This window comes from Neomonachus schauinslandi, chromosome 4 (assembly GCF_002201575.2).
Source record: "Neomonachus schauinslandi chromosome 4, ASM220157v2, whole genome shotgun sequence".
In the NCBI taxonomy this organism is placed as follows: domain Eukaryota; kingdom Metazoa; phylum Chordata; class Mammalia; order Carnivora; family Phocidae; genus Neomonachus; species Neomonachus schauinslandi.
In genome coordinates, this window is record NC_058406.1 from 36,445,155 (window position 1) to 36,463,054 (window position 17,900).

A 17,900-nucleotide genomic window follows, 5' to 3' on the forward strand; every position below is an offset into this window, starting at 1 on the left:
ATCTAGGATCAGCTAGCTCAGCTTCACATCCATGTGTGTGTCCTTGATCCTTCCCCAACATGCAGTGTCTCACTTCCATTTCTGTTTCTTCTTCCTTTTCTCCTTCCCCTCCTCCTCTTCTTCCCGCCTCCTTTCCCTTCTCTGTTTCCTTGTAAGCCTTCTTTCTTCCCTCCCTCCTTTCCTTCCTTCCTTCCCTTTCTTCCTTTTTCAACCATGACCCTCCTGTTGCCGTTTTCTCAATTTTGTTGTCCTTTTGTGGTGAATGTGTCACCATCTTCAGTATGAAATACGGAGATTAACAGCTATCAAAATATGTCCCATCTTAAAAACAGGTATCTTGCATTTATGTGGCATCTCTCCATTATAGATTCCCAAGACGAATTATTAACAGGTATTTTCACATATAAGAAACAATGAAAGAGAAATGCAAGAGCGAGAACAGCAAGAAATAGTTGAAACTCAATGGAAGAGAGATATATGAGCACCTGGATGGAACCACAGAAACTTGAGGAGGAGGAGGAGTGACTCATTTACACACATTCTTACCTTTTGTTTCAGAGATGGGAGTAATGTGCTTCTATTCCAGAATATATCCTCTCTCCCTATTCTCTCTCTTTTTTTTTTTTTTTAAGATTTTATTTAGTTGACAGGGAAAGAGACAGCCAGAGAGGGAACACAAGCAGGGGGGAACAGGAGAGGGAGAAGCAGGCTTCCCGCTGAGCAGGGAGCCTGATGTGGGGCTCGATCCCAGGACCCTGGGATCATGACCTGAGCTAAGGGCAGACGCTTAAGGACTGAGCCACCCAGGCACCCCCTCTCTCCCTCTTCTCTAGATTTAATGCCCTTTCTCCACTTTATCACTAAACATTGTGAAAAAGTGGTCTACAGTTTTCACTTTCTACTCTTCAACCCTTTGTAGTGAGGTTCTACTTCCATCTTCATTGAAACTGTTCTTGCTGTTGTTACCAGTGATCTTCCTTCTAAAATCTAGGGGATATTTTTAGTCATTTTTCTTTTTTTTTTTTTTTTAAGATTTTATTTTTTATTTATTTATTTGACAGAGAGAGAATGAGAGAGAGAGCACATGAGAGGGGGGAGGGTCAGAGGGAGAAGCAGACTCCCCGCTGAGCAGGGAGCCTGATGCGGGACTCGATCCCGGGACTCCAGGATCATGACCTGAGCCGAAGGCAGTTGCTTAACCGACTGAGCCACCCAGGCGCCCTTTAGTCATTTTTCTTATAGCATTTAACTCTATCCACTGTCTTTTCAAAACTTCTTTGTTCTCTGTGACACCATTTTTCTTGATTCTTTCCTGCTTCAACAGCTGTTGTTTCTTACGTCTCCTTGCAAGTTTCCTAAACCATGATGTTCTCCAGGTTTTATCCATGGTTCTCCTCTCCTTTTTTGTATTTCATGCTGGATGCTTTTAGCCATGCCAAGGCTTTCATTATACTAACAAATGCTAAAATCTATAGCTCTAACACACACCTTTTTTCTGAACTTCAGACCTACATTTCTAATTACTAGACATCCATCTGAATATTTGACAAGTGTCTCAGCATATCAATGTATCATCTAAAGTGTGATCACCCTTTATCTCCTGTCCTGGTTAATGGTTCCACCATCTGTGCCCAAGCCAGAAATCTGGGGACCATCCTGTATTTTTCACCTCTTTCTCACTTTCCCAAATCAATTCAGTGAGCAGATCTTCCAGTTATCTTTCTCTTAACCCTCTTTGACTTAGTGTTTTTTCTCTTTTACCACGTCACCTTAATTCAGATCCTCTTTTCCTTACCTGGAGCCTCTTTATGAGTCTTTTTGCCTTTAATCCATGCTTGTCCCCTTCTAATTCACCCTTCATGGTGCTGTCAGGGTGATTTTTTTTTTTGAGGGGGGAGAGGGGAGAGAGAATCTCAAGCAGGCTCCGCACCCAGTGTGGAGCCCATCATGGGGCTTGATCTCACAAACCTGAGATCACGACCTGAGCCAAAATTAAGAGTCAACGCTCAACAGACTGAGCAACCCAGGCACCCCAGTCAGTGTGATTTTTTTCCAGAAGGTGATGATAAGCATATTCTGCTTAAAATTCCTTAGTGGTCCTCGGTTGCTTCCAGAATAAAAACCAGTTCCTTAGTGTGGCATAATAAGCTCTTCATTAATCTTGCCCCTACCTACTTTCTAGTCATATCTCCCACCATCTGTACACGTGTCCTAATATTCAGCTGCCTCAGCTTACTTGAGATTCATCAAAGCTATTATGCTTGCTCATTTCTGAGCCTTTATATATTCAGTTTACACTGTCTGGAGTACCTTGATCCCCGTCTGCTTGCCACTTCATTATTTAGGACTCAGTTCCACTGCCACCTCTCGTAAAGCTCTCTCAGGCTGTCTTCCAGGTAGTTTGTGCTTTATTTCTTTGTTTTATCATAGCACCCTTTTATATGTCCTCCTAGAACTTAGCACATTTCTTTACACATATTTATTACCTGCTGAACCATGAGCCCCCCAAGAGCCATGTCACTGCCCATGTTCCCTGGTAATAGGCCTTCAGTAAATGTATGTTGAGTGAGTAGAATATTGATGTACCTCTTCAGATATCTTCCTCTACCATAATTGGGATAGAAATGCTATAGGACGGGACCAAAAACATTCTGTGAAAGTTTTGTATTATTGGAGAATATTGGAGAAGCAAATGCTGGGACAAAGCCAATCCTCAGATGAAGGAATTAGAGGGCCTGACAGCCCTTGTTCTTCTTGAGGAACAAGGAGATAGTTTGAGTACTGAGGGCCTGGCTGTTGGTTAGCTTTGGAATAGAGGCTTCTCCAGAGTTGGTCATTGTCACGCATCAGTGCATACCCCATGGTGGCTGGCAGTGGTGAGGATTTGGAGACTAGAGATCTGCATCTCCCATTCACATATTTCAGCATTCTGGCCTCAGACTTTGGGGGAGGATGGTGAAGCGTGCTACTCTTGCTGTCTTCCTTGACTGAATTCTTTTCCTCTGCTACCTGTGTTATGGGGTAGCTAGTGGCATTTAAAGTTTAATTAGCTTCAGTCAAAAACGTATTAACTTTTATGCTAATAATTAATGCTAACAATATCTTTACATTTGTCCAAAGCTTTGTGCAATTGGACTTGAATTGCGGAGAATCTGAATACCTGCAGAAGCAGCATACTTCTTCCTACAGCAAAATGACTTGGGAGTGGGGAGGGGAAGGCAAGATAGGGTCTCTAGTGGCTGGAGCAAAGGTACTAGTTAATGCTTATTTCTTTTTCTTTTTGCTGTTCATAACTTTGTGAATGTATATGTAAAAGTAATAAATGCTTACTGTAGAAAACTTAGAAACTGCAGAAAAAAATTTTATGTGTGTCTGTGTATAAATTGGGAAGGGGTACATACCTGTAACTCCACCAACTTGCTACATTGGATCATTTCATTTAAGTCTTTTTTTTTTTTTCTATGCACCCTCCACTCTTTACTAATGATGTAGGGAATAATACTAACAAAACAAACACTCATATCTCCACCACCCTGCTTAAATAATTGCATTTTTGTTGGAGGGGAGGGGGTTGGGGGGATGGGGTAACTGGGTAATGGACATTAAGGAGGGCATGTGATGTAATGAACACTGGGTGTTATGTAAGACTGATGAATCACTGAACTCTACCTCTGAAACTAATAATATACTATATGTTAATTAATTGAAATTTAAGTAAAAATAAAATAGTCTTAAAAAAAAAGGACTTCTCTACCCTTTCACCCCATTTTTCAACTAATCTTTTTGCTGCCAATTTAAAATGAATAGAATTCTGTGCCTCTTTATATTTTAATTTCTTGTGTTGTCAGTCAGCATTTTGTAGTCATTTATTATATCTACCTTATGAGCTTTTTCTTTTTTTTACATTTCTGCTTATGCTTCATTGTTTCAAATACCCCCTCAAATAGACATCATTCCTGAGTCAAACCTTTTCTTACACCCTCACCCCATAAACCTTGTAAAACTAGTCACTCCTTCAGTTAGGCTACTTTTGTACCTAGCATATGCTTTTATTAAACATGTTAACACTGAAAAAAAAAGAAAAAGAGAAATTGCATTTTGTTGATGTCCTGTTGAACCTAAATCTTCTTTTCTTTTAGGAAATGGATCAGACAATGGCTGCCAATGCTCAGAAGAATAAATTTTTGATTGATGGGTTTCCAAGAAATCAAGACAACCTTCAAGGTTGGAACAAGACCATGGATGGGAAGGCAGATGTGTCTTTCGTTCTGTTTTTTTGACTGTAATAATGAGGTAATGAAGACCTTCATCTGCTCACATGGGCTTTAACCAATTGATGGTCAACTATTAGAGAAAGACAAAGTGACTTTTTACTTATATTTACATTTTATATTGGCAGCAGTTTTACTTTGAACTGATAAATTGGATGGATGGAACAGCACTGTCTTGCTGTTGGACTACTAAAAACTATTTGGCATCAGCAACCTAGTGGACCTAAAATTTGCTTTATTTTCAAGATAACAAGTATTTGCTTTGTTTTTAAGTAAGAATTGACTTGTACAATAATGTTAGGTAATGAAGCTGTGCTGTTACCTCTTAGGTATGCACTCTTACCAGAGAGTATTGCCTTAGGATGTTAGGGAAACACTTTGGGGAAGTTGGGAAAACTTTCTGTTTTAAAGAAACATATAGGATAGCTTGATTTGGGGGGGAAAAAAAGATAGCTTGATTTTTATCTTCTAAGAGTAAAATACCTTTCTTCTTGAAAAAAGCAGGAAAGCGTTCTTTTTCTTCCTGGTACTTCTAATAACATACCCAGACATACCTTTGAATAACTAAATGAATTTCTCAGGATCATTTAATTAAAAGACCTGTTTGACAGCTGTAATATAACTTCATTAAATTAATGCCAACAGCCTGAAAGAATAAGAATCTAAAGTACTGCCTTGAAGGAAGTTGGCTATTCTTGGGTTGAATTGCAAATGTGCCTCTCGTGGAGAGACTTGCTGCAGCTTTGAGTTGTTTTAAAATCTAACTCTCTTTTTCCAACCCCCAAAAATATGTTTTCACTTATTCTTCAAAGTGAACTTTAGAATGTTACCGCAGCTTTATAACTAAGGAATGTTTATTCACGATTAACAAGGGATACTTTATTCAAATGCAAATTTGTTGATTCTTAAATATTTGGATATTTATGGAATTATCAAAAAGTAAGCAAATGGAACAAAGTTTGAGGCATGTAATTCATACCTAATAAGTTAATAATATGTCCTAGATGGAAGCATACACACACAGATCTTCTTTTTATTGCGGTTTTAAAAAAAGTACACAGGAAAAACTGAGTCATGAATGAATTCTTATTATGCTCTGTACTTATTTAACCTAGTTTATATAAATTGAACCACATGTTTAAATTTAAAAGGACTTTGCATGTTGATTAATGAATTAGACAAATTAGTTTTAATGTAGGGGGTTTTTTGTAATCTCTTCAAACTTTGTTCTCCTTTCAGGTTAAAAGAATGGCAAACATGAATAGCAAATTCACATTTTTTTTTTTTGTAATAACTTTTTATTTATTTCTCTTTTTAGATCTGTATTGAACGATGCCTTGAGAGGGGAAAAAGTAGTGGTAGAAGTGATGACAACAGAGAGAGCTTGGAGAAGAGGTACTCTGCAGATTTTACACATCGCCACCTTAGGCTCAGTTTGGAATTTGAGGAACAGATTAAATACCTGCCTCAATTTGCCCAGAAAAAGAAAGTGGCATGCTTAAATATGTAAAATATCTGGTCTAAGAAGATGGCAAGGGAGTCGGTTGGGTCAGATCTGGGTTGTGCTCCAAGCAATCCTATAACATGGGGGAGAATGGGTGGATACTTAGAACCTTACATTATTTGCTGCTTTTGCAGAATTCAGACCTATCTTCAGTCAACAAAGCCAATTATTGACTTATATGAAGAAATGGGGAAAGTCAAGAAAATAGATGCCTCTAAGTCTGTTGACGAAGTGAGTATCCCTAGCTTGCCTTAAAAGTCAAGTAAAAATGTGATTTCATGGGGCAAGGGGGTAGGTAGGCAGGAGAAAAAGAGATCTGACAGATTAGTTTGTTTGCTTTTCAAGACCCTGGAGACTAAATGAAAAATGAGATTTTTTTTCTCTTTTTTGAATAGTGTCTAAAATAGATTTTACAACTTCAGACTTGTTCTTCACAAGAAGTGGGTGGTTTATTAATTCCAAACCTCTTCTCAAGCACTGGAAAATTGGCATTTTGGGAACTGTGATTTGGACCACGTTCATTTTTTAAAATCTCTAATGTAATGGCGAGTCCTTTTAGCTCCCCAGGCTGCTTCTGTCTCTTCATCACAGAGCACAGAGCTCCAGTGGCTCAGGGCTTCCAAACCCAGCCCTCCTCTCTGCCTCTGAAAATCCATGAGCTTTCAGTGCCCAGCAGCTCTTTCTAGTGTCTCTCAGTCCAGCTCCTCTTGCCCTGATTCCCTGAGTCTTCCTTTCTGGACTTTCCTTGTTTATCACATAGTTCTATTGGTTTTTTATCCATTACTCCTTCCCCTAGAGGTGAGGTGATATATCAGGGAACTTAGTGCTTTAGAACCAGAACTAGAAAAATAAGCCACTTCAGTTTACATTTTATCCAGTAATTGCTACTGATCAAGAAATTTGTTTTGTCCTGAAAACACTAATAAAATTGAATGCACTTGTTCACAATTTTATATGTGTTTGTGATATTACATACTACTGTCTAAAGTAAGATAGATGAAACCAAGGAATTACAATATATATTTTAATGATACATCTTGAAAATTAATAGAAAATTGACTTTTTAACAGGAACTTAGCCATATAGTGTTTTAATAATGCCTTCTTTTTAAATTACTATTATTTTTGTCCTTTACAGGTTTTTGATGAAGTTGTGAAGATTTTTGACAAAGAAGGCTAACTCTAAACCTGAAAGCATCCTCAGAATCATGCTTGAATATTGCTTTGATAGCTGCTATTACAACCCCTTTTTAAGGCAATTTTAATCTTTCAAAATTACATCTCAGTTAATGGCTGGAAAATATGTAGTAAGACAAATTAAATTTTTTATCTTAGATTTTTTTGGTTATAGGAGTAGACAGTGAATTTGGGTCTAACTTCATCTTAGCTATGGTGCTCACAAAACAAAGAAGGATATCAGCTTAGTTCTTTGTTTTTACTAAAAAAAATATATCCCTTTTATAGTTTGTGCCTTCTGTGAGCAAAACTTTTTAGTATGTCTGTATATCCCTTTAATAATTACAACATGTTAGGATTAGGGATTCCCCACTTCCTTGTTTTCTTGCAGGTTTTAAATTTCCAACCTGTTAAGTGAATTTGTGGACCAAATTCCAAAGGAACTTATTGTGTAGTCGGTTCTTGCAAAATGTGTTTGGTAAACGAACTCATAAAATGAATTCCTAGAAGTGTTTTAGTATTTATCAAATAATTGACCATTTCCTTTAGAAAGATAAGAAAACTTAGGCTTTGTTTTATTACAACTTATACAAAGTTGTGTGACAGGGCATCTTCTTTGCTTCCAGGGATTGGGATGGGGGTCACTGGGGGTTCAGAGCCTGGCAGAATTGTCAGCTTTATTCTGACATAAATCTGAGGGTAAGGGGCAGGGACCACATCTAATGACCTGTGTTCCTGTCCTCTATTATATAGTGTTCTTAGTGATTAAACTGATCTTAACAGAATTCCTAGCAGTGGAACCTTGAAATGCATGTATGAGGTTTATGGTCAATGATTTGATTAGCATTTTAGTAACACTTCGTTCAAAGTGTTTTTGTTTGTTTTCTAGACTAAATGTAGGGTTGGTATGAAGTAAAAACATCTAATGGTTAATTTCCCATTTGTGTTATATTTTCTTGAATACTTTTTTTCAGTTATTTGTTTAAGGAGATTTAAAAATCATTGCACTTTGGTCAGAAAAAAAATAAATATATCTTATAAACGTTTGATTTCCTTCCTGGCTACTTTTATTTAGTATATTCTTTTTTGGCATCATGTTGACGCATTGAAAGGTACAGAATAAAAGAAAGGGCTAAAGAGTCCCAAGGAATTTTCCCTTAAATCCATTCTTCCTTTAAAAAATCTCTGAGAAATTGATTTTCTCCTTTCTTATTTTTTCTGCCATTACTAATGCAGAGTGACTTCCAAGGTTCTTAATGTGAGATTTATTAAAATGTTTCTCATTTTTAGCATGTATGCGATTTGGTATACAAGCTTAAATCAGGTAAGGAATTTTTTCTTTGTGTAATTAGACTTTATATTTACAGTCATTGGGAATAGGAGCACCTGGCTGGCCAAGTGGTAGAGTATGCAGTTCTTGATTTCATGGTCTTGAGTTCAAACCCCACATTGAACATAGTTTACTTTAAAAAAAAAGAAGAGGGGCGCCTGGGTGGCTCAGTTGTTAAGCGTCTGCTGTCGGCTCGGGTCATGATCCCAGGTCCAGGGATCGAGCCCTGCATCAGGCTCCCTGCTTGGCGGGAAGCCCGCTTCTCCCTCTTCCACTCCCCCTGCTTGTGTTCCCTCTCTCGCTGTGTCTCTCTCTGTCAAATAAATAAATAAAATCTTAAAAAAAAAAAAGTATAAAGTCATTGGGAATAGTGAGTGCAATTTATGAATGTTCTTACATTGTAATAGGTTCGTTTATTTCTATGTGTATTATGAAATTCACTTCTTAATGATACATTTTTCAACAAACTTGCCATTAAGAAACAAAGTATCTGTAAGTACTGTAACATATTAGCCCCCAAAATTTGTATTGAGATTATTTTGGTTTCTTGGAAGAGATTGTAATGAATTCTTATCTAGTGATTTAGTCCAGCCAGTACAGAGGGACTTTCCTGGTGGTTTAATCAAACAACTGCAGTATGAAACAAGAGTGAAGACTAAGGTTTTTAGAGCATTCCTACTTAAATAAGTGAAAAAATTCATCAGATAGGGGAATCTAAAGATTTGTATTGATATCGGGAAAGCAAATTTAAGGTTTTTAAGAAGACTGCTGAGACTAGGTGCTTTGCTTCCTTTCATCACACATCCTTCTGTGGCATTTGAGAACAGAAACCAAGAAACAATAATAACTAAATTATGAGCCTTTGCTTATTGTTTGCTTTTGAGTAGAAAAACATGTTGGCAATATTGAGTTTAGGATTTGACTGAGATACATCTGACTTCATTACTTTAGTTATTCCATTTGTTAAAGATACAATAACCAAGAAGTTTTTGACTTTCTTGAAAGACCCCAGTGGAAGCCTTGCCTTTTTCTTTTTTTTTTAAATTAATTAGCCTTATTTCCATTCAGTGATGTTGGATGTGTATGACTCATTTGGTAAATAATTCCAATAAATTTTGTGCTATGGCTTTTGCTTTTTCAGATTTTTGTTCTTTGGAGCATATTGAAAGACCGAGAAGTATCATGTATTTAACATGTGGGTTTAAGGCAAAATCATAGTTCAGGATCCAGGAGAATTTTCTGCTCTGTGTATTATGTTTGCATATTTGAATTAAGTAGAAAGCATGACTTTATCCCATTGCTTTAAGAAGTAATTTGGATTGAAGCACAAGTATAGCATACTTTATTACCTACCTGCAGCATCAATTGCTTGTCTCTTTCAGGGGGGGGATTGGCAGCCAGCAACATCTCAGGATGCAGGGTTTTAGGGGCTGGTGGCTTTGTCACGTAATCTGAGTGGTTGCCTGGCACTCCAGTGGTCTCTGGAGATAATAGTGGCTGAAAGTATTGGCCAGAGTAGGTCAGAACTTTTTCCCTGGAGGTTTGGTCCTTCATCTTCAAACACATACTAATTATACTAGCCATGGTGCTGCTGCAAACATATTCTCTGCCTGATAGGAGTTTTCTACCTAAAACTAACATCCTTATATGGGTAGACCTTCAGATGTCTTCTTTTGGCTAATAATCATTATTACATAGCTTATTTCCCTTCTCCCTAGTCTACCTGCATGCTTCAGCTAAATTAAATGTGCCTTAATTCTAAGCATTTCTTTTTTCTAATGAAAGCAAGGAAGCTCATTTATTGTGTACCAAGGAAAAAGGTAAAAAATGGTCCTAATCACCTATCCCTTTATTTCCTCACCCCTGACTCCAGTGTAAGTGTTCTCTGGATCCAGGTATGCTTTCCTTTGAATGGGTGTGATTATTGTGATTGTGGTGTTAATTCTGGGTCTCAGTTATGTTCTGCAGGTCACCAGCTTTCCTGTCCTGGGGAGAGCCAAAGGATGAAGTTGAATTTCTGGTTGTCACCCTATACCTTTGGTCAGCTATACCAGCTCCAGGCTATCACCAGGGCTCAGATTTTTATGGGGTCCCTGCTGTCCCTGCTCATCAGAGCAGAACCTGGTTTTCTTGAGTCCATCTTCTTTAAAGAGGCTTTTCTTTCATGATTTTGTCCTCCTAAGACCGAGGCATAAGAGAAGATGGTTTAATTATTTTGTCCTATTTAGGGGGAGACAAGGGTCATAAATCAACATTTCTCTAAGTGAGGTTCTTTCAGCCACAGAAAATTGTTTTTTATTTAGGATACATTTTGAAGTTACTTTATGCAACTTCCTAACATTGGCCTTTGATGCCCTAACCGACCACAGGAAAAGCATCTGCACATCTGCAGAGGTACGTTACCACACCTCAACCCTAACGTAGATAATCCAAACCAACTTTAAAAAGTGTCTTCTACACAGTGGAATCGAGCAGTTAAGCAGCCTTCTGCATAGATAGCAGATGCATTCTCTTTTGGTTGAGTAACCACATTTAAAAAAAGAAAGTAGGGCACCTGGGTGGCTCAGTTGGTTAAGCGACTGCCTTCGGCTCGGGTCATGATCCTGGAGTCCCTGGATCGAGTCCCGCATCAGGCTCCCTGCTCGGCGGGGAGCCTGCTTCTCCCTCTGACCCTCCCCCCTCTCATGTGCTCTCTCTCTCTCATTCTCTCTGTCTCAAATAAATAAATAAAATCTTTAAAGAAAAAAAAAAATAAAAAAAGAAAGTAAAATTCAAAAAATATGTATGTGAGCTTTGGAAATACTCTCATTCTACCCTTTAGGAGGCTTCCTGGAAGAAATATACTCTCAGTAGCTGCTTCTATGAAATTAAGGGGGGCAAATTGATACAGTGGACTCCAGATGGACTTCCAAGAAAACCCCTGAATTGGCTGAGATTCCTTGCCAGTTTGTAAACGCTTGCAGCCCTCTAAAGACTCTAGGTGGAAGTGGCCCTCTCACAACCACCTGGCTCCAAAGGCTTCCAGAACCAGAGGGAAAAGACACTGAATTGGTTCAGCAGTTAGAAGCACGAAGCTGTTGTGCATGGGTCACTGTAGGTTGTTCATTAGTTTTACAGAGAAACATTTTCACAAGTGGCTCCAAAGCAGCCGTCAGAATCTGGCCAGAGTTATCTGTGATTGCGCAAGGCTGCATCAAAATAGCCTTGTCACAATGGAAACCTACTTTTTAATTACCAGGTAGCGCACAGCAGGCACTACCGTTATCCTATCCTGACCTGGGAGAGTGGTTCCAATAGACACATTGTTTACATGTTTGGGGGGGAAAATGGTGAAGTTTAATGTTTAACTTTCATGTTGGGTCAAAACACTCCTATCAAATGACCATTTTAAAAACAGCTGCATCAAAATCCCCCTGGTGTCAGGGACTGTGTCAGAATGTCTGTGTCATATCCAGCATCAAACATGATGGAGCAGAGACTGTTCCTCTGTTTAGGGCCTTTACTGAGGCCTGAATAAGTGCTCTTCAGCGGCGGAAGGCGTGCTCCGTGCTCCTGGCCTTGAGGCTGCTACTGTGTGCTAATGCAAGATTCAGAAACGGAGGGGAGGGAATGGGCTGAGGGCGGGGGTGGGGGGGTGGGGGGGAGTGAATCCATTTGTATAGAGAAGCAGGAGGTGGTTCAGTCCAGTTCTCCTTCATCCACGGTGGCCCTTGTAGGAGACTTCTTCCTCCCATAATCACTCCTACCAACACCATTTCTTCATCTGCCCACAGTTTGCATGATCGTAGGCCACATTCTCACTACTCTTCAGGAGAATTTTGTTGATGAAAGTGGGTTTCAAGAATGTGACTCCCTTGACACCGTCTATCTTCATTTATCCTTAACTTATGGTTTGAGTAATTTTAATGGATATTTGTGAGTTCAGCTTGTGTATATGACTTAAAGTAGCTGTTTAATTTATAGTCATCAGCTAAATCATTGTTTCATATGACAATACACAGACTGGTCATTTGCTGGAATAACAGCTAGATTCATACAGGGGGCATTATTACAGTTTGTAATCACATTAATGCAAGGATCTGCCATCTTAATTGAGCTAACTGATCATGTTAACCAGCTACATTTCAGAGATGCTAGCCCTTGACTGAGATCAGAGAGTTTGTTACAGGAAATCTACATTTTCCTTAGGCAACGTGTCTGTCATCAGACCAAGAAACGACAAGAGCACTAAATGATGTTACAAAAAGTTGGTTGGCCATTCATTCAAAATATGTTTGAGACAAATTAATTAGGAATACCATAATCAGTAATACAGTCCCTGCCCTCAAGCTCACCAGGTAAGCTCAAGTCTAGTGGTTTCTTACCTGTATTGTGCTTTTGTATGGTGCTTTAATGCAAGCATACTTTTAGCTCTGTGATCTCATTTTGCTTTCCAAATTATGTAGGTTGGGATGGCAATTTTCCTGTTTCATGGATGATTAAACTGCAGCCCAAGGAATCCAAATCAATTACCCAACAATCTTTATAGCTAAATAGTTGTGAGTCTTGAGTTGGAACCCCAGACCTCTGGGTCTTACCAGATCTGCCTCCTGTCTTTCTGGTAGCCCACGCCTCCTCATCACTAGCCTATTACCCTTGTTTATTTTCCCTATTGCACAGATCTGCTGTTTGTGAGGTTACTTTGTTTACTTATCAGTGACCCCCCTTGCTAGATTCTAAGTGTCAGGAGAGCAAAAATGTCTGTTTTCATCTCTGTTTCCCAATGGCTGTACATAGTAGGCACTCAATAAATATTTCTTGAAAAAATAAACTGAAAAGGAAAATTATTTTTGGCTATAGCTATAGCTACAAGTTACATCACTGAACTTTGGATCCTACTTGGGTCTACCAGCAATTTCCTTATGTTTTGTGTTGTTTTTTTTTTAAAGAGGAAGAGGGGGGAGGGGCAGAGGGAGAGAGAGAATCTTAAGCAGGCCTCATGCCTGGCATAGAGCCCGACGCGGGGCTCAATCTCACCACCCTGAGACCATGACCTGAGCCGAAATGAAGAGTTGGAGGCTTAACCAGCTGAGCCACCCAGGGGCCTCTCCTTAGGATTCCATTTTCATTCCTCCTGGAGACTGGATGCTGATAAGAGGAATCTTTGACTTCATCAGCCTCCCTCTATTTGTAGCACACAACTCAGAGAAGACTTAAAGTGTGACTGACTGTCTTGGAAGGAAAACCAGGAGAGAGAGGGACCAGAAAACAATGTTTTGGTGAAAAATCTAACCACCCACGCATAGTTCAGTCTAGTTGATTTTTGACCTATTGTACCTTTGTTTTAATGTTCCTGTGTTATGACTTAGAAAATTTCTGCTTTATGAAGACTTTTGACAGTTTTGGTTCATGCTCCAGATCTGAAACTGCTTAGTATAAATTTCTACTGGAAGCCTGGTAAGACTATGGTGTATCCTCAGCACTTGCACTGACTGTGTTTACTGGACTGGGAAAGAAGAGGAGAGGCTTTCTGCCTATTTTCTCCTCTATGGGTGTGCATCATAGTTCTTGATGCATGGAGTCTTTGGGAAAGAAATTTTAGAGATCTTAGCTGTATTTCTGTATTCTCTTACTGACCTGGCACAGAGTAGATTCTTTTTTTTTTTTTTTAAGATTTTATTTATTTATTTGAGAGAGAGAGAATGAGAGACAGAGAGCACGAGAGGGAAGAGGGCAGAGGGAAAAGCAGACCCCCCGCTGAGCAGGGAGCCCGATGCGGGACTCAATCCTGGGACTCCAGGATCATGACCTGAGCCGAAGGCAGTCTCACCACCCAGGCGCCCACAGAGTAGATTCCTAATACGTTTTATTCTTAATACATTCTCTTGGATATTGAAGGACATGTCTTCCTCAAAGCCCTTCACATAGGGACGCCTGGGTGGCTCAGTCGGTTAAGCATCTGCCTTCAGCTCAGGTCATAATCCCAGGGTCCTGGGATCGAGTCCCACATCGGGCTCCTTGCTCTGCAGGGAATCTAATCTGCTTCTCCCTCTGCCTGCTCTGCCTGCCACTCTCCCTGCTTGTGCTCGCTCTCTCTGACAAATAAATAAAATCTTAAAAAAAAAAAAAAAAGCCCTCCAGATAGTAGAGGAACTAGGCCTAGAACTCAGCTTTCCTTTCTTCCAGCACACATTCCTTAATTAACCCCAACATGATTTTATCCACTGTCATTCCTAACAACAACTTGGAAAGGGGAAAGGCAAAGTCGTATCTTGTGATGCTCCAGAGTCACTCATTTAATAGGATTTCATTTGATGTGCAGAACATCTGTTGAATGTCCTTTAAACCTTTTTTTTAAACTGGTGCCTCAGGCATCACTCCCAGAAATTCTAATTTCATTTTAAAGACTCCCCAGGTGAATCTAAATCAGTGGTTCTCAAACTTTCAAGTGCATCAGAATCATTTGGAGGGCTTGTTAAACCCAATTTGTGGGGCCCACCCCAGAGCTTCTGGTTCTGTAGATCTGGGTATGGTCCAAGAATTTGCATTTCTTATAAAAGTTCCAGGTGATACTGATACTTTGAGAATCACCGTACTAAATAGTGACCGGAGCTGATATTGGAAACTCCCAGTCTTGCATCTTTGTGAGCAAGGGACCAAGCAAGTCTTCTTGGTCTTCTTTATATCCACAGTGCCTAACATAGAGTAGATACTTAGTGCTGGATAGATGACAAATTGATAACAACCCTAATGAGAGCTCACAAGTCAAACAGTTGCCTAGTCTGCCATTCCTGAAGCTCCTGGGTTGGTCAGGGGGAGGAGAGGAAAAAGGACTAGGAGAAGATCACAAATATTCTCTCCCTAAAAAAGTTGTCAGGTGGGTACTAACTTGACAATGTAGGTGGCTCAGCTCACCAGCTGCCACTGTCTTAAAAGGTGAGGAGAGCCCTGGGGGCTGCTCTCACTGTCCAGACTTCTGAAGGGAGATGTTGTAGATGTGTTCAATGTGGGCTTGAGGGCACAGATAAGACCATGGAAGCAACTAGAGGAGTCCTTTTAAATTTAGAGCCGCGCAGGGGCGCCTGGCTGGCTCAGTCAGTTAATCTGCTTTCGGCTCAGGTCAGGATCCCAGGGTCCTGGGATAGAGTTCCGTGTCAGGCTCCTCGCTCAGTGGGGAGCCTGCTTCTCCCTCTCCCTCTGCCTGCCGCTCCCCCTGCTTGTGCTCTCTCTGTCAAATAAATAAACACAATCTTAGGGGAAAAAAAAAAAAAGCTGGCCAGCAGTGAACTGGGATAACTGAGGATGTGAGTTCCCCATCACTGGAGGTGTGCAAGCAAGCCCGGATGCCTACTCAGCCGGATGTTTTAGAATCTTCCAGCCCTTAGGTTCTATGGCTTGTGGACCATCCTGTTCAAGTTGTAGCTATCTAAGTCTGAGGTCCACCTGGAACCCCAGCCACATTCTCTGGGCCCTCTTGAAACCCAGGACACAGAAGAGCTCCCTGTCCATAGAACCAGGGAGGAAAGGCTGAGGAACATCATGGAAGCCTGTGCCTTCCCATAGGAACCCAAACACTGAGAAATTTCCTTAAGCTTCTGTTTTCTGCCTCCTGGGGCCCCTCCCCAGTGTCTGGGTTAGGTACCCAACAAAGTTCTTTGGGGGTAATGCTGCTGGTGGTGAGGAGGTGCCTGCTTCGCATCAGAGGAGAGGAACAGCACTAGCAAAAGCATGGCAGGATGAGTGAGGGGTGGGGGAGATGCGCCCAGCTGGACAGGGTGGACGTCCGTGTACCAAACAATGGGAGACAGGAACATGCAAAGACAAGGGGGGGAAATGTAATGGACAAACTGTAAAGGCAGGTAAAAGAATGTGGACTTGTGTCTGTTTAGTCAAGTCCAGACTAGGCTAACTACTAGGCTGGATGAGGCAGTTTGACAAAGGCTTCTCAGATTTTGGAGGCTGCTCTACTCCTCACCCCCTCCTCTTTTTCTCCTCTTTTTCCTCCTTGCTGTAGCTGTCCCTTGAGTTCTATTCTGAACCCTTAATGGTTTTTTCCATCTCACTAGGGACAGTTTGCAGACCCTCCCTGGCTTGGCCTGGGTTAGGGCTGGGCCGGCAGCCTGCCTGCCTGAGCCGGGGAGAGGAGGCGCCTCCTAGCAATAAGCAACCCACAGAACTGTGTCTGTTATTTAAGAAAAGTTTCTGGGTTTTCGGCTAATTGCAAAAATACATAATGGATGCTTTTCGCATCTGCTAGTTATTCTGGAACAGGCCTTCATCCAAGAGCAAACTTTAAACAAACAATAAGATTATGGAGCTTAACTATTTCAATGTGTAACAGAAAAGAAAGCCAAGGCCCCAAAAGTTACATTAACACACATCCACACAGACACAAGCATGGTACCAACGGATACACATACATACAAACCTACAGATGCACCTTCTGGTTCCAGTGCTCACAATGCCCCATCCCTGGCCCCAGTACACATACTCTGAGACACAGAAATACACATGCCTAAATTCATGTACACGTGTACACCTACCCAGCTGGGCAACACAAGCACACAGACACACAACCCCAGACACAGCTGCATTCACACAGATCATTTTCACTGCAACAAGTGGTCCTCTTGTGTGAGCAAGAGGGAAGTGAAACAGCCGGGTACTGGCTGAGCCTCATTGGAATCAGGTGTGGTTATTCAGTGTGGCCACCAAGGGGCGCCCGTCATCCATCGTGCATCCACCTTCCGCGGGTTCCGCCAGCCTGTCGATTGTTTCTGGGCCCACAAGCCTGCACCTTCCTGTTCCGGCTCCCTGCACAGAGCTGGGAGGCACCTTACTTCCAGCCCCAACCCTCTGGGATCCACTGTACGCATTCCCCCCCCTTTCCCTCTCCCAAACCACTGAAACAGCCACAACCCCTCCTCCCGCCTCCCTCCTAGCTGAACAAACATACTTCAGAGCCCCCTGCTCAGTCCTGAGACTTCTTGGGAACTTGATCTGTCAGGTCTTAATCATAATGTGGCCTCTACCAAAAGCTTCTCCCCCCGGGAGCAGCTGTCCAAATCTCATCTCTTTTTCAGAGCCTGAGATAGCATCTCCCAGGGCAGGATTACCAAAGTTAACAATCCATGTTAAAATAATTGAGTGAGTTAATGCCCAACTCAACAACTTCCCCATCAGCTCTAGCTGGAGAGATCTTCCACACCCAGCTCCTGCCTCCCGGCTTCCCCCCCGCCTCCCCCCGCCCCGGGGGTCTATGGAATAAATCCTGGCTTCAAAACATAAGCTAGGGTAGAAAGACCTAGTGTGTCACGAAGTCAGTCTTTTTCAGCATCCCTGACAGGTAGCTACCCTAGCAACAGATTGCTCATCCCTCCCTAAGCAGTTGTCCTCACTGGGTGGCTCCGACTTCTAGGAAGTTTCTCTATGTTCCGTCTCCATAAACATTCCCAGAGCTCCTTCTTCACGACAGGGGCTGTGGCAGGCCTGGATTTCTGCCCTTCCATGAGCTAATAGTCTGGAGAGAGCATTTAACCAGTATAGCATGAGACCTGCTTTCATGCAGCAAGTACAAAGTGCAGGGGAGGGTGTGAACTTTCCAGAGGAGTGAGGCAGGGAGTCAGGGAGTCAGAGGGAGT

At 41.2% G+C, this 17,900-nt stretch overlaps 1 protein-coding gene across 1 annotated transcript in view; it reads left to right on the forward strand.

The window, feature by feature from the left end:
* The window catches only part of CMPK1 (cytidine/uridine monophosphate kinase 1), a 38,647-nt gene extending 30,192 nt beyond the window's left edge, over positions 1–8,455 (forward strand). The window contains 5 exon segments of the mRNA XM_021683890.1: positions 4,140–4,271; positions 4,273–4,293; positions 5,590–5,666; positions 5,910–6,006; positions 6,913–8,455. Of these exon segments, the coding sequence (XP_021539565.1) occupies positions 4,140–4,271; positions 4,273–4,293; positions 5,590–5,666; positions 5,910–6,006; positions 6,913–6,954 (369 nt within the window). The 3' untranslated portion in view covers positions 6,955–8,455.
* The last annotated feature ends 9,445 nt before the right edge of the window (positions 8,456–17,900 follow it).